We start from the raw sequence: 20,656 nt of genomic DNA, 5'->3' as shown, positions 1-20,656 counted from the left end.
AATATACATCATTTTTAAAATGATTTTAAGTAAAATCTATATAATTGTGGACTTGTGTTCATTGGTAAATGTAATATTTTAAGGTAAATAATTAAAAAACTTATGGAACAATGTGCAGGTTCCAAAGAGGCTTCACTGTATCCACATGGCTTGGTATGTGTGTCAGCCGCAAGCCACCAAGTTCAGCCGGGTAAGCGAAGACACCCGGCGAAGGGCAGTGAGCTGCGCTTTATAAATCACTCGCATGGCAATCGCTATCACCACTTGCATCTCTGGACCCGAGCACGCACATCATGAGTAACGGCAGGCATTTGGCAAAAGGTGGGTAGTTCCAGGATGCTATCCGAGATATTAATAAATGTGCCCGACAGGCTCACCCATGCCGGATGTACCCGAAGATGGTATCCTTCGCCTGTACTCAATGCGCTTCTGCCCATTTGCCCAACGAGTGCATCTGGTCCTGGACGCCAAGCAGATACCGTATCACAGCATCTACATTAATCTCACAGAGAAGCCGGAGTGGCTGCTGGACAAGAATCCGCAGGGCAAGGTGCCGGCTCTAGAAATTGTGCGAGAACCTGGACCACCAGTGCTCACAGAGTCGCTGCTGATTTGCGAATATCTGGACGAGCAGTATCCACTGCGACCACTCTATCCACGTGATCCGCTGAAAAAAGTGCAGGATAAGCTGCTAATCGAGCGATTTGGAGCGGTGCTAGGTGCGTTCTTTAAGGCATCCGATGGTGGTGATTTGGAGCCCTTCTGGAGCGGCCTGGACATCTACGAAAGGGAGCTGACTCGCCGTGGTACAGATTTCTTTGGTGGCGAGCAGACGGGCATTCTGGACTACATGATTTGGCCCTGGTGTGAGCGCCTCGATCTCCTCAAGCTGCAGCGTGGAGAGGACTATAACTATGATGTGGGCCGCTTCCCGCAGCTGGTGAGCATCTTTGTAATTTCCCGGATGGTTTAAGTACATAAGTACACTATTTTTCAGACTCTTTGGGTGGAACGCATGAAACGAGATCCGGCTGTGATGGCCTTCTACATGGAGGCCGAGGTTCAGGCAGAGTTCTTGCGCACACGCAGCTTGGGCCGACCCAACTACAATTTGCTGGTGAAGGATGCTTGATGCACTTGATTTATTTGAATTGTTCGCTTGGAATGAATAAAAGATAAATGCAGTCCAAAGCCGGTTGCAAAGATTTGATCTTGGCTAAACCAGTTTGCGTTCTAGAGCTTGTTCTTGAAGGCTATGTCGTACTGGGGCTTTCCAAGGGTTTTGGATTTCTGGAACTCGGCATGCAGCTGGACATCCAATGCTGTCTTCTGCACAACCTCATCCTGGGCCATCAAATCGCGCCATTTCAGCTGGAGGAGAAGGAATTATAATGAGATACATGTAACTTAAGTTGTGTAATTTTAACATACCAGCTTTTCAAATCTTTTCGCATCCAGCTCATACTTTTGTTCCGTATTGATTTTCATACTGGGGAAACGTTCAAACCAAGGCCAAATCATGTAGTCCACGATTCCAATGGATTGGCCGGCAAAGTACGGAGTTCCTCTTTTGCCCAACTCAACTTCAAAAACATCCAAGGCATTCTCGAACTTCGGTATGGCATCTGTCGGGGCATTAGGATTACATGTCAGCACAGGGTAAATAGCGCTGACCACTGGAGCAAATCGTTCAATTAGAATCTTGTCCAGCGCCTTCTGAAGCGGATCCTTGGGAAAGAGTCGTGTCTGGGGATATTGCTGGTCCAAGTACTCTGCTATGATGAGCGACTCCACGAGCGTATGCTGATCCTCCACCCCAGTGAGCTGCACGGCGGGCACTTTTCCCAGAGGACTGTAGTCCTTGTACCATTCCGGCTTCTCAATCAAATCGACATAGATCTTATGATGCTCAATCTGTTTGGCGGCCAGCATGAGATGAACTCGGTGGCTGAAGGGGCAGAAGGCCATGGAAAAGAAACGAAGAACTCCATCTTCCGGCAGCTCGGGTTTGGTGGAACCTGTAAGATCAATGTAAAGTTGATTAATTAGCAGGAATAAAAGCACTAACCCAAATCCCTGCTGACAAGGCAAAAATAACATTTTATGTTCGACTTTATAGGTGGATTTAATATTTTCTTAATAGGCAACGACTTCACAATTTAAGTTTAAGTATGTTGATTTCCGTCATTCATTCCTGCATTCTTTACAAGGGCTGAAAGGCGACATCGTAGTCGGGTTTGTTCTCATGGCGGGTCTTCATGAACTTGGCATGGATTCGGGCATCCAAGGCGGTGGCCTTGACAGCCTCATCCTGGGCCACCAGTTCCCTCCACTTCAACAGATTTTGATAGCGCGTCTTGTCGAGCTCATAGGGTTCATCCAGAGTGTACTTGAGGGCCGGGAATCGCTCGAACCAGGGCCAAATCATGTAGTCAGCAATGCCGATCTTGTTGCCTCCGAAGTAGGGAGTTCCGCGCTTGGTGATCTCCTGCTCGAAAACATCCAGAGCGGTCTCAAAGTTCTTGATGGCATCGGCGGGTGGATTCTTGGTGAAGAGCACGGGGTAAATGGCACTGACAGCGGGCGCCAGGCGTTCAATGAGGATCCTGTCTAGCGCCTTTTGCAATGGATCCTTGGGGAAAAGGGTACCCTCGCCCGGATACTGTTCATCCAAGTACTCGGCAATGACCAGGGACTCCACCAAAGCCGGTTGTCCTGGCAGATGTGGCAACTGGATAGCCGGCACCTTTCCCAATGGACTGTAGTCGATGTACCACTCTGGTTTCTCGCTAAGATCGATGTAAACCGTGTGATGCGGAATCTTTTTGGCGGCCAACACCAAACCGGCACGCTGCGAGTACGGGCAAAATCTCATCGAGTAGTAACGCAGGACTCCATCCTCGGGAATTTCTGGTTTGGGTGAACCTGTTGAAAGTTGATTTGTGACGTCAGCGGAAAGTTTTCCATTATGCTTGGGCTAAAATTAAATCTCTATCTCTGCGTAGTTTACGCCTCTCTATGTGAGGTCTTGATAAAACTATGAAATCAATTGCTGACTTTTGCAAAGTCACTATCCCGGTGACCTTGAAGTGCCCCCCACTCACCCCTCTTGAAGTGCTTTTGCGGCAGTGTCATTTTGTTAACGTTTTTAAGATAATTCCCAAGACGCGAAATGTTGGTGGCAAAGTAGTTCCGATCGACTGACAACAAATCGAGGGATTCCGCGAACTTATATAGTGGTCGTAGTCGCTGGGCTGGACAAGCGAGTATATCGAATATATTTCGATTGCTGCGCGGTTCAATTTAAATTGATACATTTAACTTTAGCTTACAACTGTATTCCTTCAATTAAATACTCAAAAAACAGATGAAACCTAAACCTTTTTCAACAGTAAAAATGCAAGGATTTATTTTTCAATCACAATAAGAGGCTGTCGCAGTAGTTACATAATTCTATGTGCAAAAATATATACAATGCTGAATTGTAAATGCCATCAAATCGTAGACTAGCCCAATTTGACACGCTTAGCCTCATTGCTAAAAATTAAAAATAGATTAATCACATATTATAAGTATAATCGTAAAATCGTACTATAGCATATTGTAATCCGCGTTGCCCGATCGCCGGGAGTCTATGTATTTGGCATGGGTCTGGCCATCCAGATAGAAACACTTGACAGCATTATCCTGGAGCATCAAGTCGCGCCACTTAATCTGAAATAAAATAATCTCAATAATTTCAAAGAATTATTGATAAACATAATGAAACCCACCAAAGTTGGAAAACGTTCCGGACTCAATTCGTATTTCTCATCAAAAGTGAACTTCAAAGAGGCGAAACGCTCGCACCAGGGCCACATCATGTAGTCTAGCATTCCTGGGCTGGCGCCACCAAAGAACTTGCTACCACGTTGCTTTAGTTCCTCCTCGTAAGCGACCAGTCCGGCGTAGAGATCGGTGTCGACCAACTGCTCGGGATCTTCGTGCTGCACCAGGTAGTAGAAGTCGCTGATGAACTCTCCAAAACTCTCGATTAAGATCTTGTCTTGGGCCTTCTTAAGCAGATCCTTGGGATACAATGGCACCTCCGGATACTTCTCGTCCAGGTAGTCACAAATAATGAGCGACTCGATCAGCACAGGATTTCCCGGCTCCTTGACCAACTCCAGTGCCGGCACCTTGGTGGAGCTGCTCACCAGGGAGAACCACTTGGGTTTCTTGTGAAGATTGATGTAGATAGCGTGGTAGGGAATCTTTTTGGCATCCAGGACCAGATGCACACGGTGTGCAAATGGACAAAAGCGCATCGAATACAGCTTTAAGATCCCATCATCCGGATATATGGGCTTTTTAGAGCCTGCAACGTATATGCGCCTTTTAAAGGTGGATCTGGGATATAGTAAGCCATACTAACCAATAGTTAAATGCTGAGTGTCGCCCATTCTTGCCAATATTAATTTTTAGTGAAGAAAGACAAACTGTTTTGCGCGTTGTTTATGATAATTATCGATATTTGATAGTAAAAGTTAAGGTGCCTAGATTTCGAAATGAATTTATATAGAACCGTCGTGGGGCTGCTTAGAAATACAAATTTTGAAATCATACTTATATTATAACAGCTGTGATATAGGTTTAAAGTAATTTTTTAAATATTATTTTATTCCGTTATCGAAAAGTTAATACTTTTTGTTAGTCTTTAATAACATAATAAGAACGCGGACTCTTAAAACGCCAATTCAAAAATGCGTAAATTGCGGGTAATATTTAATTTATTTAGTTAAAGATCAAATATATATTTTAATCATCCGATATTTTTAAAACATGTTGCAAGAGATTACATTGTTTGGTAATTTATCGATATATAGCATAATAATAACGTAACACCGATAGCTATCGCCCATGATTCAGTGTTTTTCCACATCCCTACCGCCTATCGATAATTGTTATAACAAAATTGTTTTAGTTGCGGATTTTTTGTGTTTGGCGGTGTGAGCGAAAGAGAGATGGCTGCTGCGGCATATGTTTAGCGTGTACAGATAAAAATGTTTACAGTTAGCCCGCCCTTGCGTAATTGAGCCCGTGTTGGTGTTGGTGCTGGTGGCCGCATCCCGTACTCCGTATCCGTGCAAATCTCGCCGCTCAATGCAGATTCGATTTCCCGTGATTTGTAATTGACACTCGGCGTTATCTCGACGGCCTCTTTAATTCACGCCCACCGCATCGGCCAATTCTATAGATCCCAGAATCGTCCAGCATTATCTTCGATCCCGCAATAACTCTAGCAATTGTGTGAGTGCGTGTTAGTGTTACGGTGTGTGGTGATGTGCTAAACAGTCCGGCAAATTTACGGGTGAGTTAGTAGTGGGCTTGCATTAATTACCCGCATTTGTGAATAATCTTGGTGTAAGCTCATTCAGTATTTGGAAGTGCATGCGACGCGCCCCCCATCCCACCGCCCACAATTCACCCAACACCACCCACTCGTATTTATTTATAGCGGGACATTTCCATGTGCGTGTGATTTTGACACCCGCTCACTTAGATGCATATGTATTTGTTGTACGCTCACATACACAGATGCACACGTAACTACACTGATATTCAGCACGTTTTTATGCTATTTTCGATCGACATACTTATAGTCATCAGAGTATGTTCTATATGTACATAATTCAGCGCAATTCCGAATGCCATTTCCATTCGCGTTATCTTAAGAGCCTAATTACATACGCAAAATCAGAGAAATAAGTAGCAGCACACGGGCCAGAATGCTTATCGCCAGTGGCGCAGCTAGATAAGATTCTAGAAGGGGATGACAACGTGGAAGGGGTCTCCACTTCGCTGTAGGTGTAGCTTAAATTATATTGCCTTAGAAACTCAACAAAAACTATTCATATACCCCTATAAAAATCGTCATTAGCTAAGCAAAAAACTGAAGATTGTATTTTTAATGATTAGGAAACGTCATAACTTAAGTAACTTATACGTTATCTGCAGCAGTATCAATATTTAAATAAATCAATACGTCAATAATGTGATGTAAGCGATCTGCATTACACGTGTTCAACCTTTTAAGACCGCATATCAAGGAATAAATTATACACTTTCCTTTTTCCTATAAATAAGACCCCTTATCACCGATGACGTCATTTTACAATATTGTTATCTCAATTTAAATCATAAGGAATATATTTAATTCCGTAACCCCCTTTGGTTGCCGTCACTGTTATCGCCACTGACCCACATGTATATCAACATGTGTTTCCTTCGCACTTTTGGCCGCCATCCACATAGTTATGTTTTTTTTTTTTTTAGAAGTGTAGGTGGTGCATGAATCATAGATAGTTGTTTCCGATGGTGGGGGCCAAGGAGAAGCATCCTTATCGGGCGAGAACTTTTCCATTTCTCCAACAAACACCCGCCGCCAATCAATTATTCATGAGGCAGCGCAATTTGCACATGCTGATATGTACAATTTGCAAACAGAAATATGCAATATCAGCAGCGAATGCCTTGCAACCTGGCGCCAACAGCTGAGGCAGTAAACCATTCAACCATCCAACAACTCGATACGGAAAACAAACAATTCTCGGCGATCCACGATCATTTCGATGCCCCCAGATGAATTATTTATCGCATATGGCCAGCCCTTCAACATCAGTTATGTGTCAGTGGTCGTACTAGCTGAATATTAAACCAGCCAGCCAGCCAGTCCACATACATAGTATGTAATTCAGTAGACGACCAGCTTGGCAAGGTCAGAGCCTCGTCCCGTACGGATTTGATCCAATCGGATTGGATCCGTAGCTGTCTATTCGGATTCCGAGTTCGGTTCCGAATCCGACGTGATTGACCTCAGCTCAGCTTAGTCTAGTTTTGTGTACTTGGCTTCTATCCATCCAGAACTTCAGTTCCATGTGGCCATCACATTGCCGAGGTTTTTCATATCTTCCTCCATCGTCTACTGAAATTTCACATCGAGCTTTGGGCCAACTATTTACTAGCTCATGAAAAGGTGTAAATAACAAAAACAAGAAAGAAACGAAAAAGATAATGCCCAAATTTGTATGTGTATGTGCTTGGATTCTTGGGTACACCTTTTCGCAGGTTATTTCGCTGAAGTTTCAGGTATGAATTTCGTTTTTCTGTTGCGGCCAAGATACAGGTAAATTGCTCAGCAGGTAGAGAGGCTATCTTGAAATGAAGCTGTACGGTTGAAATTTCAGGCTAAACAAACTGCAGATTGTGCTAAGCTCTTGGTAAATATCTGTATGTACACATGTTAATATAAATCGTACGAGAAGTTTTATGAGTACGACTCTAGACTTTTTATATTATGCGATTTAAGGTTATGATTTAGTGTCACGTCCTAAAACGTGGATACAAGTATGTAGTACATATCATGTGAAATTAATTTCAACCTAGTGATTCATCAGCTTTTGGCCGCTTTTATCTACCTATGTATATATATTGTACTTTGAGCGATCGCGTGTGCAATTTTGGGTTTTCGTGTAGATGTCGGGCGAAATTTGATTATGCGATCCAAGCATAAAAAGTGGAATGGGTTCCAGGAAATTTGAGGTTATGAAATGGAGATTTCATGTGAAATTTCATTAAGTTGAGTCAGCGAAAAGTTTCCAGAACGTTTTGGTATTTCACAATTTGCGAAATGAGAGCCACCCTTCTCCTGAAATTTCAGCATGGAGATCTTATGCGATGCCAAACGAATTTTTGTAAAAATGGCGGTCTCAGATGAAATTCATTTATGTTTGCTCAGCAAAAGTTTGTATATGCATTGAACAAAACCCGTTCTCATTTTCTGTAGGGGGTACTATGCTGAAATTTAAGCTGGCTACGACAGCAAGATTCGCTGGAGATACCATGCAAAATTTGGTGTACGTATGGAATTGAGCCAGCAGCGAGTTCAGTGACTTTCCAACTATACAATTACCACAAAAAAACAGACGGGCACAATTTTGGATATGGAGATGTTATGCGAACTGAAGTTGACTCAGCAACTCGAGCCGTACGTTTTTGGTACAGTGTCCGCTTGATATGTTAGATTTCAGTTGAAACTGGAAACAATAAAAGTTCTTAATGTTAATTAAACACAATATTTTTGTATTAAATACCTACAAGTAAGTGCAGCTTATATTTTTGTAAATTAAGTCCATTTAAATTGGCCAATTAAGAGATAATTGAGCTATTGAAAGCTGGCCAAAAAAGTAATAATTTTTGAATTAATTAGTTTGGTTAGGATTTAAATAATCCGCTGATCTACTCCAATAGTATTGACATTTTAATTAGATCTCTTTTCGAACCGCATTAAGTCTTTTGGTCAAGAGCACAACATGAAGGTGGAATCATTGTGTTCTGGGGTACTCGTCGACATTAGACATGGTACAAAATCAGCCACGCCCCGCCAAGTTAGCACGCCTTCGATGTGGGTATGCTTTAATGTGGTCCCAGTCATATAGAGATACACATAGATATGCACATATGTACATACATATATACTCAATTAGGCAGCAATGAAACTGGCTTATAAATCGAACCGCAAGCGACGCGCGCCGCTCAGTTGCAAAGCGCTTGCAAAGCTCAGTGGTGGTGAGGATCGCAGATCGGTTGGGCTTAGTGTTTTGGTTCCCAAAGATATAAATTTTCGGTACGAGATATTCAGATATTTTGAAAAATATTTCAATAAATGTGCGACCAGTGTGCTGTGGAAGAAAGTGAAGTGAATTGATGGCCCCGAAAAAGAGGGCCTATAGCATTGACGCCGTCATAAAAACGAGATCGTTAAACATTTTCTCGCAGTGGTTCCATTTAAATCACGCGAACAGAATTTAAATGAGGTTTGATTTAAAAAACAAAAAAAAAAAAAACACTAAATACAAACGAAACAATCGGTCAATGGCGGCAGCACTTGACCAATTGACTGAGTTTGCTGGATTGATTGGGAATATTGTCGATGAATTGTGTCTGATCTGATTTGGGGAATTTGTATGCAAATAAGAGCACCGTTGATTGATTTTTATTGCGCTGAAATTAAGTTTCTGCCTGGCAGTGATTATTCGCAAATTTTCTTTTGCCAGTTTGGCAGTTAATTTCCTCAACAAATGCCAGAGCTTCAACTTTAGCTTTCAACCTCAACCTTGCCAAGGCGACGCGTGTCCTTGTCAATGCCGCGGGTGCAACGGCAGCCCGCCCACTTCCTGTGACCTTGACGCCACCAAACCGAACTTTATGCAACAACAATGACGCTTCTATTATTACCTATAGTGGTTTTGGCTTTCGCTTTTATTAAGTCGATATAGCCAGCGAGCCACCCACGTGTATCTCTGTGTATACGTATTTACCTGTGTCGTAAATTTTCGCCAAAGTTTTATCAATAAATTGGATTTCAATGCAGGACCGTTGAACTAACTGCCATTAATGCGCAATTGCAAAATTGTCCGAGTCCCAACAAGTTGTTGTTGCAAGTGTTGTTGTCCCACTACAATAACAAACTAATTTTCCTTTAGTAGTGGGGGAGGAGGTTGGGAAATATTCCAGTTCCGCCTGGCGAATTTCTTTTTTGGCGCGTGCCACTCGCATTTTGCTCATCGAAGAAGCCGCATGGCATCCACCAATTTGGCTCCCGGCTAGGAGCTTAAAACTAGTTGGTAAATACCTAATAACCAATGGGTTATCGTTATGTAACTTCTCGGCTGATTTTCGTGCAGTGTAGTGTCGATTATCTAAAGAAAAGTAGCGACATAGAATCGAACATTTTAATTCTGGCATTGAAAATTCGATTAAAACCAGTGAAATATGAGATTGTGATTTGAAAAGCAAATGCTCTGATAAGAAGTAGGAATGTTAACGCAATGTGCATTAAATAGGGCTTCCAAGTGATAAAGGTCGAAATGTCTATCTATCAGGTGCTATATTTCTTTGTATGCTTAAACATATTAAATAATTCGATTTTTGAACGGTACGAACTGTTAGATCATAAAAATTAAGTAGAAACCGCTTTCAAATTTATATCTAATAAAAGTGAAATATATCCAATTGCCTTACCGAAAGAACTCTTTGTTTATCACAGACAACGAATGCAGCGAAACCGTCCATTTATGGCGATCTTGAAGCACCTAAAACCAGTTGTTTGATGTCCCATACTTGGAGGTGTCGATCGATCCACAAACGAACGATCTTGAACTTCCGCTTTGGTTCGCTGGCTATTTTGGTTATGCAATGGGCAAATGGCCTTTGTAAATCGGTTCTGACTTAATGAGTGTGGGATGGTAATAAGGGGCTGACAGTAGAGAGCAGCCCCATAAACGATATTTAATCAAATAGAATTGTGTGTTGGCTTGATGTACTTGTTTTCGTTTTTGGCTAATCTCCTGCTGACATTCCCATTCAATTCCAGATCGAAATAAGCGAGTGAATTGACGACTGACTGATCGGTGGATATATAATGATTGTAGCCAACCGAGCTGGGCAGTAAACCGAAACGAGAGTCAGAGTCAGAGACAGAGACATTAGCATTAGTCCCAGGAGTGGAAGAACGAGAGCAAGTCGGGCCTGAAAAATGGCGCGTCACATTATGGCCGTATGCGTGGTGTGCCTACTCTGTGCACACCGCCTGCACTGTCAGGATCACATCGAGAGTCTGCTGGGCCCGGGCTCGCTGGTCACGGCCCAAAACAGTCAGGAACAGCTGAATGCCCGCGTCTACACGAACCTGAGTCCCTCCAGTGAAACCACCGATCGGCGACAGCAGCGATCCGCTTCTGGCGACGACGACACCTCTAACTACAGCATCAGCCCGCCATCGAGGAGAGAAAAGCGCCATGCCGGCCATGGGCACGATCACACATCCGAATCCGAATCCCGCGTCCCGCAGATCACCCAGTACTATCTCGAGAAGCTTATGGCCCGGGATGAGCTGATGAACAGCAGCGTATTCGATGGCCTACTTAAGCAGCTCAGCCTCCACGCGTTGGTCAGTGGGGCAAGTGAAGGAACTGTGAGTATTGAAACGTGTGTTCCGTTCTTCCTTTTATTGCTTACTAACTCCGATTTACTATTTAAAGTGCGTTCCAGCTAGTCGCCTTGTGCATCATGTCCAGCCCCACTATAATCATCCCGTTCATGATGAAGTAGAAGATCCCAATTTGCAGCTGAACAACTGCACGCTTATGCAGAATGACACCACCTCCAACGTCATATGCGCACCCCTGCTCAACAACAACACACAACCACTCGAGGAAAAGGCCAAGAGCTTTACGCTGAGCGATATGGACTTGCTCCATCTGTGTCCGATACTCCTGCATGAGGTGGCAGCCCAAAACGGCGGATGTATTGAACCTGTTGTCCTGGCCGGCATTGACAGCACGGAAATACTGCTAGAGAACAAGGATATATTTTATGGTGTGTTGTTAGACACAGCTTACGGCCCATTCGTAGCTCCTTACTTATCTGTTTCTCATTTTCCAGTGTGGATCTATGCTTTCATTTCCGTATTTGCCTGCGGCATCCTCGGCTTGGTAGGCGTGGCCATCATACCGTTTATGAATTCCCGGTATTACAAATACATCATCCAATATCTGGTAGCGCTGGCCGTGGGTACCATGACTGGCGATGCCCTGCTGCACTTGCTTCCCCATGTAAGTATAGCTGATAAGTCTAATGGGTTAGTCCACAGCTATGACTAACGTTCAATTAATAGTCTCTTGCAGGCCAGGATGAGCGGGGGATGATCATGAAAGGACTGGGTTGCCTGGGTGGCATCATCTTCTTTTACGTGATGGAGCATGCGCTGACCATGATCTCCGAGTGGCGCAAGAGCGTGGAGAAAAAGGAGACGAAGAAACCATCGCGGGCGAAGGTGATGCGTGATCCCGACTCGTCGGTTAACAATTCAGTGGCTGGCGACAAGATCTGCAAGCAAAAGTACAGCTCCTATCCTTATTGCTATGACGAGATTACCATGAACAACAAGCAGAGTGAGTGGATGCACCTGCCAGGCGATGGAGTGAACTCGGCGGCGGGCGCTGGCGGAGATGCTCCTTCCGCTTTGGAGCTGCGTAACGGTGTGGGCGATCACGATGGCTCCAATGACATGGCCGCCGCTGCCGAATCCCTACTATCAACGCTGCACACGAACTGCGTGGAGATGAATCACCATAATCACAACCACAAGCACAACAGCCACCAGCAAAGTCATGAGGGCCAGGACAATAACACAATTGTCACCGATCTGGACGGAAACGCGGTGTACGCAGCAAACAGCGCTAAGGATAAAGACGGCCGGAATGATCATGTGACTGTGATCCTGCGGGAGCACGAGTCCTCACATCACGGTCACAGTCATCGCCATGGACACGTCCATTCGCCGCCGGAAACGTTGAGCGCCGTGGCCTGGATGATTATCATGGGTGATGGTCTGCACAACTTTACGGATGGCATGGCCATTGGTGCTGCCTTTGCGGAAAACATTGCCGGCGGCTTCTCCACATCGCTGGCTGTCTTTTGCCACGAATTGCCACACGAGCTGGGTGACTTTGCCATTTTAATTAAAGCGGGCATGTCGGTGAAGTCGGCCGTCTACTACAACCTGTTGACGGGAGTTCTGAGTTTCATCGGCATGATCTTTGGAATTGCCTTTGGTCAGTCCCCCGATGTGGCCCAGTGGATGTTCGCCGTGGCGGCGGGTCTGTTTATCTACATTGCCCTAGTCGATATGGTGAGTGGGCAACATAAAGTGCACCTCTAAACAATTACTTATTCCAAGTATATTATATTTGCAGATGCCAGAGATCTCGGCCTCGCACAAATCAGTGGGCCAGTTCCTGCTGCAGATTCTCGGCATGCTCAGCGGAGTGGGGATAATGCTATTGATTGCCCTTTACGAGGGCGATTTGATGAGCGCGTTTGGCACAAGGGGAGGAGCATCTCACCAGCACGCGCATTAATAGCATAAGTGAAATTGTAACCAACCGGATCGAATCTTGTAGCGTATTATGTGAATTGCAGCAAATCTTGTGTATTAACTGCATTTTTTCGCCAAGCCTATAGGACCTCTTGAATTATTATTTGTATAGTTTCATTACATTGTTGTTTACATTACTCCAGGAAGTTACACAAAACAGAACCACAGACACAGCCGGTTTTCGCTTATCAAACGCATTTGTTATCCAGTTTATGAAACACACAACCACACACAAGCGAGGCAATTCAGCAAACTCGTTTCATTTTCGTTCCTAATTTTCCTTTTTGAACTGCGTTCGAATCCATTTCACAACCAATTTAATGTAAGATGTCTTGAATGGCTAGTTTGTAAAGTGATCTTGAATTTAGATGAAACCATTTGAAAAGCATGCCGAGAAAGTTGCTGTCAAATGAGAATAAGAAGTAACAAAAAATGGATTGGATCTGGATCCCATAATCCTTTAATTACTGATCTTATACGCAGAAGAAAAAAGAACCTAAAAATTACGATAAATATATTGTAGGATATGTATACATACATATACTTTTTGTATTTTGTAGTCTAGAGTGCGCACGTTTACTTTATGCGAGTTTAACATTCTAAACCCAGAATCAAGGGATGTCCACCACTGTTATGATTTCTGACAGTACTTAACGACTTGAACGCATATTATTTCCACTTCTGGAAATGTACACAAAACCCATTTAAGCTTAATTTATTATCGTATTTGTAATAAATTGAAAAGATTATTATAATGCACCATTATGCATAATTTAGATTTTCGCTACCCTGTAGCACCTTTGTTTAATTATGATTTTGTAATAAACCAAGCTAAAACAAAACTTTTGATTATGTTATTATTGATTTGAGTTGTATTTCTTTTGATTGCGCACACAACTAACACGAAAGTGATTGTGATTCAAAATGAGTAACTAACATTTGTAAAATGGCGCGAAATGCGGCACGATCGCCACTAATGACTATTCCCCACACACCGATCTGCACACAAAGCTATCACTTGTGTAAACTGAGCCACTAACAATATTTTATGAAGCCCACATTATGTGCTACCGAGGCATTAAAACCTATATTAATTCTAGCTTTAAGCTCTACGAAAACTACAATCGGGAAACCAGAAACAAAGAATAAAGATGTAAACATATTATACACACACTGTGCTAAAGGAATTTTGGAGAAATGGATGTAATACTACTTTGGTGATATCACGCAAAAGGCAATTGAAACAACTAACGAAATAATTTTACAATAACGTATTGATAAACATGTATGTATGTAAGTCGTGTAATTGTGCACCAGCACATGCGAATGGCGCGTATTTTGCTATATTTATGTTTATTTTGTAACGGGACGTAAACACTTTTTAAATTTTCAAAATAAATGTTTTTCCACCTCAACATCGTAGAGATTACAAGAACTTTTGAATTTGGCGGGTATTTTCGATATCGAGCGGAAATCTTCCGAAATCGAAAGCGATTATTTTTAGATCTACTAGGTAATTTACTTGATTAAAAAAATAGCTGCAAAAATGTTGATCTCAAAACGTTTCAAATTGTGATCCAAATAAAGGTTACTTTTTATAGGCTGCTCAACATTTTTATAAGCTGGAGGGTACCAAACTATAGATAATAATATTTGATTTAAAATAATTCTACAATGGTTTTAGTACATTCAGTGCGATACCATTGCATATCGGAGCCGGCTGCCTATCGATAGTATCAGTTAAACCATCGTCGCCCACCCACCACTAGTTGTCAACATATAATTGCAAAGATGCGGCCCATATTCTTGGCCATTTTCTGCTTCCTGGCGTGGAATCCCAGCTCCGAGGCGACCGGCAACCTGAGTCCTGGAGCCGTGAGCGTGCATCGGCGCTTCGAGTACAAGTACTCGTTCAAGCCGCCGTATTTGGCTCAAAAAGACGGGACCGTGCCGTTTTGGGAGTACGGGGGAAGTGAGTACGAGTGGAAGACGCAGCTCCACGTCAGTTGTTTTGGCCCACTCGCTGATGCTCTGCGGCCGTGGGTGCGAGCGAGATGGCGCGAGGCGGCCAAGTGTACACGCAGGCACTTTGTTTGGATGTCGATTTGACCAAGATTTTGGGTGTTTCTATAGCCACAACTTGTTGCTCCTTATTCCAGATGCCATCGCCAGTTCGGAAAGTGTGCGCGTGGCGCCATCGCTGCGATCACAGAAGGGTGCCATCTGGACAAAGTCGCAGACGAACTTCGATTGGTGGGACGTGGAGATCGTGTTCCGGGTGACGGGACGTGGCAGGATCGGAGCCGATGGATTGGCTTTCTGGTACACCACGGAGAAGGGCGACTACAATGGGCCGGTATTCGGATCTTCCGACCGCTGGAATGGTCTGGCCATTATGTTCGATTCCTTTGACAACGACAACAAGCACAACAATCCCTACATCAGTGCTGTGCTCAATGACGGCACCAAGCTGTATGACCATGCCAACGATGGAACCACTCAGCTCCTGAGCGGTTGCCTAAGGGATTTCCGTAACAAGCCCTTCCCCACGCGGGCGCGCATCGAGTACTACAACAATGTGCTAACCGTCCTTATCCACAACGGAATGTCCAACAACAACGATGACTACGAGCTGTGTTTGCGAGCGGATGGCGTTAATCTGCCCAAGAACGGCTACTTTGGCATCTCCGCCGCCACTGGCGGTCTGGCCGATGACCACGATGTGTTCCATTTTCTGACCACCTCGTTGCATGCCGCTGGACAAGTGCAGGAGCCGCCCAAGGTGGACAACCAGGAGAAGCTGACGCAAGAGTACAAGGAATACCAGGATAAACTGGAGAAACAGAAGCAAGACTACAAGAAGGAGCATCCGGACGAGGTAATTGCCACGCAGCCAGCTGATAAAGATGGCTTATCGCTAGTTCTGATAATCAACTTTCGTATAATCCCATAGCACAAAGACGACGAGGACTGGGAGGAGTTCTACGAGTCGGAGAACCAGCGTGAGCTGCGTCAGATCTGGCAGGGTCAGAGCCAAATTGCAGATCACCTACGCGAGCTTTCCCGCAAGGTGGATGAGATTATTGGCCGCCAGGAAACCACGTTGTCGCTGGTCTCGCGCAGTGCTGGACAGGCTCTGCCTCCACCTGCTGCCGGCGGAGTGCCACAGCAACAGCTGCCCGTTGGCGCTGTCAGCAGAACCGATGTCGATCTTCTGCTTACCAATCAGAACATGCTGCTCAGCTCCATCCGCGAGATACGTCAACTGGTGGGCGATATCAATGTGCGCACTGATAACATTCAAACGAATCAGAAGCATGCGCCTACAGCACAAATCCAATCCACCGGCTATGATGTACAAACGCTCATAGCCGAGATGCGCGATGGCATGAATCAGGTCAAGCAGGGCATCACCCACGTGGGCCAAAGGTGAGGAATACACTCAGTCTTATAATAATTTCTTAAACCAGTTATCATCGAAGTCAGCTAATTTATTCAATTAACTGAGACAGATTCGATCTGAGCTCGAACTAAATTTAACCTTATCAGCAATATTTTGACTCAGAAGAATATGCTTATCTAATACTTTACTCAGATTTAACATACTTACCAATTTATTGTCACTTTCCAAGTACCTCCTTAATATGCGTTTATGTACTCAATATGTGTTTTCCTTACTCATTAGATTGGGAGCGCCACAGGGAGCAGCGCAGGTGGCCAATTGTCCCACGGGCAATTGCGTTGGAGTCACATTGTTCCTAAGCGTTACTGTTGTGCAACTGCTGCTAGTCTTCATTTACAACGTCTTCAAGTGAGTTAATGCAATATTTAAACCTAGATTCAAAACTAATAAATACGCCCAAATTTTTCTGCAGAAACCGCAGCGAAGCGCAGGCGAAAAAGTTCTATTAGGCGAATTAGCGACTCATCGGGATCGTAACGAATAACAAACACACAAGCATACACCCACACAAATCACGAGGAAACAGATTCGCACACCTGACTAGGCAGCAACTAAATTTAGTTAAAATGAAAGATTTAAGACTTCAGCGTAGCATGCTCTACCATTACGTGTAACTGTTTGTTTTTAAATAGAAGTCTGTTAAACAAGTCAGGAACCGAATACAAACTCAAGTCGTTACTTAATCAAAGAAAGAACAAGAAAATTGATCAATGATGTATGCCTCATGACAATGCCACGCAATACAAAACGAAGAAACCGTCGAAGAAGCCACAAGACAAACTTCCCTTAGTAATAGCCAACAGAAGATGTTTTTTATTTGTTTTAGCAAGTCAAGTCGAAAGTTTCACTCTATTCTCAACTCTGCATATCATGTGTGCAGGCATTTATACAAAGCACAAAAAAAATCTATCCGAAAAAAAAATAAAAATCGCAAAATCTATATATGTACGAAAATTCCGTAAACGTAGCTAATTATCGAGTTGAGATGAATCTTTTGGGCTCGGCTCTTAAAACTGAATTGGCAACATAAATCTTTTTCCCCATTTTCATGCGCCGAATATTCAACAAAGCTAGTTAGCCAGCTTTTTTGTTATTACGCCAGAAAGTGAATTTATTTAATAATTATGATGAACTGTCTCACTAAGTTTTTGTTTGATTCGCATCATCATTGGTGCGATGTAAGGAAGTTTTCTACTGAATAATCTTAATATACATACTGATAAATTATGAAACAATTGAAGTGAAGTGTGTTTTTATATATGTTGTCCATTCCAGTCTCGATAGAAATGTTTAAACTGAAAATAAAAATCAATTTATAGAAAAGTCTATCTTAAACTGTTCAACTTGATGGTTTTACTCATTTTATTTTTATACTCTTCCGAACACGATATTATTTTTGCTGATGTCGACAGAGGAAAAAGTTTATTTCTTAAAAAGTCCTCGTAAGCATAAACTACAATCCCCGTCAGTTGCCCATCCCCATCCTCCCATTGATGACAATGCGGCAAAAATGGCGCCACTTGGTCGCCAAAGTGCGTGGAGCTGGGGAACGAGTTGGGCTCTGGTGAACTTTGGCCATAAAATGTAACTGCCATTGGTGGCATTGTGGGCAGGTCCTCTGTGGTTTGAGTACCCCATTCCACCGCATAAGGAAGAATCCCAGGAAAAACCCAGCCAAAGATAAATGGACAGAAGCCAACGGCAGTCGCGGCTCATGCTATAAATTCTCTACGGGATCGGGGTATGGGTTATACCGGAGGATTCACTTCTCGCAGTCCTGGTGTGCGGTTGGATGGTAGCTCCGCTTATGTGTTCCGCGTCCTATGTACTTCCACTGCGCAGGAGCAGTACCAGTTTATAAGTGGATTGGAGGGGGGCCTTGAACGGCTATTAACTTTTTATAACAGCCAATCGGCATGAGGCTGGCAAACATAGAAAATGGGGCTTTTCTCAGCAGGAATGAGATGTGTGCACTGCAAAAAAACTCACTTTATAGTATACGAATTACACACGACCGACTAAACTAAATCATGACTTAGTACATCCTTCTTGAGTTCGTAAACGTAGAAGTTAATGTACCTTTAAAAGTTGCATAGATAAAGTTTACTAAGTGTGCGACCAAAACATTAATAATAAGGTAAATTATTTGTTACATTGCTAAAAACGTACTTCTGCAAGAAATATATATCTGGGCAAAAGCCAATGATTAAATAAATTAGCAATTTAAATAAAAATAAACCTTAAAGAAAAGTAATTAAATATAAAAAGTATTTATCAAAAGACTTAATGAACCAAAAGTGTCAAAAAGTTTTCTATAATACAATTTATTCTAAAGTCCTAAAGCAATGTGAATACAAATTATTTTGTGAAGTACACAAACTTTTAAAATAAAACTAACACTTAATTTTATTATATTAAATAATTATATGGATAGTACGCAAATATATGTATATAACCTGTTTCGATTACATTTTAGAATAAATAATTGCATTTAAGATACCTCAGTCATCATCGAGTTACGTTGGCAAATACAAAACATTATACATTTTCTGGTAAATGATATATTTAAGCGCTAAACTATACAATTTTAAGACCCCGACATTTACTTAATCGTTTCCAATCCATTTAACCATCCAGATCAGTTCGTTTTCCCGAATCAGAAGAGTGTAGTCGTGAAAGGATGTCAAAACCTTAATAATCCATATTGCATATTTACACATCTGTGGAATTTCAGAGCTCACCACAATCCATTAGTAAATGAAATTCATAAATCCCCTCCCGAATGTCCTTATTGCTTCCCTCCTCCTCCCCCCTCCAATCGGCAAACCGACAAACGAGGACGACAGTTTGCAACATTTGCCAAACATTTGCGAAAAAAGGGGACATAAAATCAAAGTCAAAGTAGTTACGATGTAACGGGGTGGATCTGTCTGGATATATCGGTGCGATATATGTGAGTGTCCTTTAGCTGTTGACAAAGCCCCAGACCATGTCCTGCATATCCTGGCAAAGGAGGAGCAGCGGCAGCGTGACAAATGTTGCGCAAACAAATGGATTACATTGCTACCACAGTCAGCTACCCAAATGCCTCGCAATGAATCATAAATTTCCATAACTGTCATCCGATCTGGGCAGATTTCTTTTCCTCATCATCAGTCGGCGAAGAAAGCAAATTGGCCGTCACCGGATTACGAACCTTGTAGCTAATCCGTAAATTGAATGGCACTCCGTAATTTGCTAATGACCCGAACGAGGCTTAAAAGAACAAGTTGAAATTGATACAAACTCATCCAGTTGTCATAGGAAAGCTTAGGAAGATCTTTTCAATTTCAATCAATCTAACTTTAAACCCCACTTGAATCTGATTGCTTAAGTTTTTAAGCTGTTATAGTTCATACGAAGTGACACTGATCAAGAGTAGATACACTTTTTAGATTCTTCTGCCTGCTAAATACTCTACTTTTACTCTACTAATAAGGGGTAAAATATTGGGTGTTTTTTTTTTTTAGCGAACTTACTTTAATTGTCGATTCAATACTTAATGCAACTGACAAATAACATGAAAAGAAACGTATTCTTAAATCATTTGAATTAAATATTATATATAGTAATAAAGAACACATACTTCTTATAAAGTTTCAAAAATGTATATTTCATAAGGTATTTACCAGATAGATCTAAACTGATATTTCCCAAGTTCTTAACAGCGTTTTATTCATACCAACTGAAGCTAGTGATTTATGAGTCGATAGAATCAGCCATTTCGTTTCGCTTGATTCCTTATCAATGCTTGCTGCACCGATTCGAAATCATTCCATCTGCATTTGAACGAATTTAGAGCAGGAAGATTCCCATCCAAAGTGCAAGGACAATGGGAAAACTGCTCCTCGGCTGCTGGCTGTTTGTGCAACTGCTTTAGTTTTCCGATGCCATTAAGTCGCGGGTCGGCGGATGACAAAGGATAGTCCATTAGACACAAGTCACAATTCCATTGAAGCGAGCTGGCAAATGGGAGTCCCATTGAAACCCTCATCCCACTGACTGCATCCTGCATTTCGAGCCCTTTGCGCCCTTTGTGAATCATTTTTGCGAGCGAAACCAGAACAAAAGTCGAGGCCTGGATATAATATTTTGCGCTTTTTGGTATGACGAATCCACATGTCACACACGAATCGAATGGGCAAAGTCACCTCCTCCTGGGAAAAATCCGGGAA

The 20,656-nt window shown here is 42.8% G+C and overlaps 5 protein-coding genes across 7 annotated transcripts; 3 read left to right on the top strand and 2 right to left on the bottom strand.

The window, feature by feature from the left end:
• The first annotated feature begins 61 nt into the window (after positions 1 to 61).
• LOC120448453 (pyrimidodiazepine synthase) lies at positions 62 to 1,132 on the top strand. Its single transcript, XM_039630471.2, has 3 exons — positions 62 to 321; positions 372 to 940; positions 998 to 1,132. The coding sequence occupies exons 1-3, from the start codon at positions 294 to 296 to the stop codon at positions 1,130 to 1,132; spliced, it is 732 nt and encodes a 243-aa protein (XP_039486405.1). The 5' UTR covers positions 62 to 293.
• Positions 1,119 to 3,263, bottom strand: LOC120448452 (pyrimidodiazepine synthase). Of its 2 annotated transcripts, XM_039630469.1 has the most exons (3): positions 3,105 to 3,239; positions 1,432 to 2,018; positions 1,119 to 1,371 (listed from the first exon to the last, which is right to left on the bottom strand). In XM_039630469.1, exons 1-3 carry the CDS (start codon positions 3,133 to 3,135, stop codon positions 1,234 to 1,236), a joined length of 756 nt encoding a protein of 251 aa, XP_039486403.1. In that variant the 5' UTR covers positions 3,136 to 3,239; the 3' UTR covers positions 1,119 to 1,233. The 2 variants fall into 2 exon arrangements, with proteins under 2 accessions (XP_039486403.1, XP_039486404.1); XM_039630470.1 differs by lacking the exons at positions 1,119 to 1,371; positions 1,432 to 2,018 and adding an exon at positions 2,107 to 2,925 and having other exon boundaries at positions 3,105 to 3,263.
• Positions 3,264 to 3,381: 118 nt separating this feature from the next.
• LOC120448451 (pyrimidodiazepine synthase) lies at positions 3,382 to 4,553 on the bottom strand. Its single transcript, XM_039630467.1, has 4 exons — positions 4,415 to 4,553; positions 3,774 to 4,357; positions 3,593 to 3,714; positions 3,382 to 3,537 (listed from the first exon to the last, which is right to left on the bottom strand). Exons 1-4 carry the CDS (start codon positions 4,440 to 4,442, stop codon positions 3,507 to 3,509), a joined length of 765 nt encoding a protein of 254 aa, XP_039486401.1. The 5' UTR covers positions 4,443 to 4,553; the 3' UTR covers positions 3,382 to 3,506.
• Positions 4,554 to 4,936: 383 nt separating this feature from the next.
• LOC120448447 (zinc transporter foi) lies at positions 4,937 to 13,821 on the top strand. Of its 2 annotated transcripts, none has more exons than XM_039630461.2 (6): positions 4,937 to 5,350; positions 10,415 to 11,014; positions 11,082 to 11,418; positions 11,485 to 11,654; positions 11,717 to 12,733; positions 12,798 to 13,821. In XM_039630461.2, exons 2-6 carry the CDS (start codon positions 10,577 to 10,579, stop codon positions 12,960 to 12,962), a joined length of 2,127 nt encoding a protein of 708 aa, XP_039486395.1. In that variant the 5' UTR covers positions 4,937 to 5,350; positions 10,415 to 10,576; the 3' UTR covers positions 12,963 to 13,821. The 2 variants fall into 2 exon arrangements, with proteins under 2 accessions (XP_039486395.1, XP_039486396.1); XM_039630462.1 differs by lacking the exon at positions 4,937 to 5,350 and adding an exon at positions 8,645 to 8,665.
• Positions 13,822 to 14,732: 911 nt separating this feature from the next.
• Positions 14,733 to 17,785, top strand: LOC120448450 (protein ERGIC-53). The gene is made up of 5 exons (XM_039630466.2): positions 14,733 to 14,951; positions 15,139 to 15,857; positions 15,933 to 16,408; positions 16,665 to 16,790; positions 16,855 to 17,785. Exons 1-5 carry the CDS (start codon positions 14,771 to 14,773, stop codon positions 16,889 to 16,891), a joined length of 1,539 nt encoding a protein of 512 aa, XP_039486400.1. The 5' UTR covers positions 14,733 to 14,770; the 3' UTR covers positions 16,892 to 17,785.
• The last annotated feature ends 2,871 nt before the right edge of the window (positions 17,786 to 20,656 follow it).

The sequence above is a fragment of the Drosophila santomea genome, chromosome 3L (assembly GCF_016746245.2).
Source record: "Drosophila santomea strain STO CAGO 1482 chromosome 3L, Prin_Dsan_1.1, whole genome shotgun sequence".
Taxonomy (NCBI): Eukaryota; Metazoa; Arthropoda; class Insecta; order Diptera; family Drosophilidae; genus Drosophila; species Drosophila santomea.
Note: the sequence above shows the minus strand (reverse complement) of the source record. Positions and strands in the feature narration are given on the sequence as shown.

Coding starts and splice junctions, on each gene's coding strand:
- LOC120448453 (XM_039630471.2), top strand. CDS start 294: ATGAGTAACGGCAGGCATTTGGCAAAAG. Junction 322..371: donor CGGCAGGCATTTGGCAAAAG/GTGGGTAGTTCC, acceptor TGTGCCCGACAG/GCTCACCCATGCCGGATGTA. Junction 941..997: donor TGGGCCGCTTCCCGCAGCTG/GTGAGCATCTTT, acceptor ACTATTTTTCAG/ACTCTTTGGGTGGAACGCAT.
- LOC120448452 (XM_039630469.1), bottom strand. CDS start 3,135: ATGACACTGCCGCAAAAGCACTTCAAGAGGG. Junction 2,019..3,104: donor GCAAAAGCACTTCAAGAGGG/GTGAGTGGGGGG, acceptor TTGATCTTACAG/GTTCCACCAAACCCGAGCTG. Junction 1,372..1,431: donor CGAAAAGATTTGAAAAGCTG/GTATGTTAAAAT, acceptor CTTCTCCTCCAG/CTGAAATGGCGCGATTTGAT.
- LOC120448451 (XM_039630467.1), bottom strand. CDS start 4,442: ATGGGCGACACTCAGCATTTAACTATTG. Junction 4,358..4,414: donor CACTCAGCATTTAACTATTG/GTTAGTATGGCT, acceptor TATACGTTGCAG/GCTCTAAAAAGCCCATATAT. Junction 3,538..3,592: donor GCGGATTACAATATGCTATA/GTACGATTTTAC, acceptor TTTAATTTTTAG/CAATGAGGCTAAGCGTGTCA.
- LOC120448447 (XM_039630461.2), top strand. CDS start 10,577: ATGGCGCGTCACATTATGGCCGTATGCGTGGTGTGCCTACTCTGTGCA. Junction 11,419..11,484: donor GAACAAGGATATATTTTATG/GTGTGTTGTTAG, acceptor CTCATTTTCCAG/TGTGGATCTATGCTTTCATT. Junction 11,655..11,716: donor TGCTGCACTTGCTTCCCCAT/GTAAGTATAGCT, acceptor TTCAATTAATAG/TCTCTTGCAGGCCAGGATGA.
- LOC120448450 (XM_039630466.2), top strand. CDS start 14,771: ATGCGGCCCATATTCTTGGCCATTTTCTGCTTCCTGGCGTGGAATCCC. Junction 15,858..15,932: donor AGAAGGAGCATCCGGACGAG/GTAATTGCCACG, acceptor ATAATCCCATAG/CACAAAGACGACGAGGACTG. Junction 16,791..16,854: donor TTCATTTACAACGTCTTCAA/GTGAGTTAATGC, acceptor ATTTTTCTGCAG/AAACCGCAGCGAAGCGCAGG.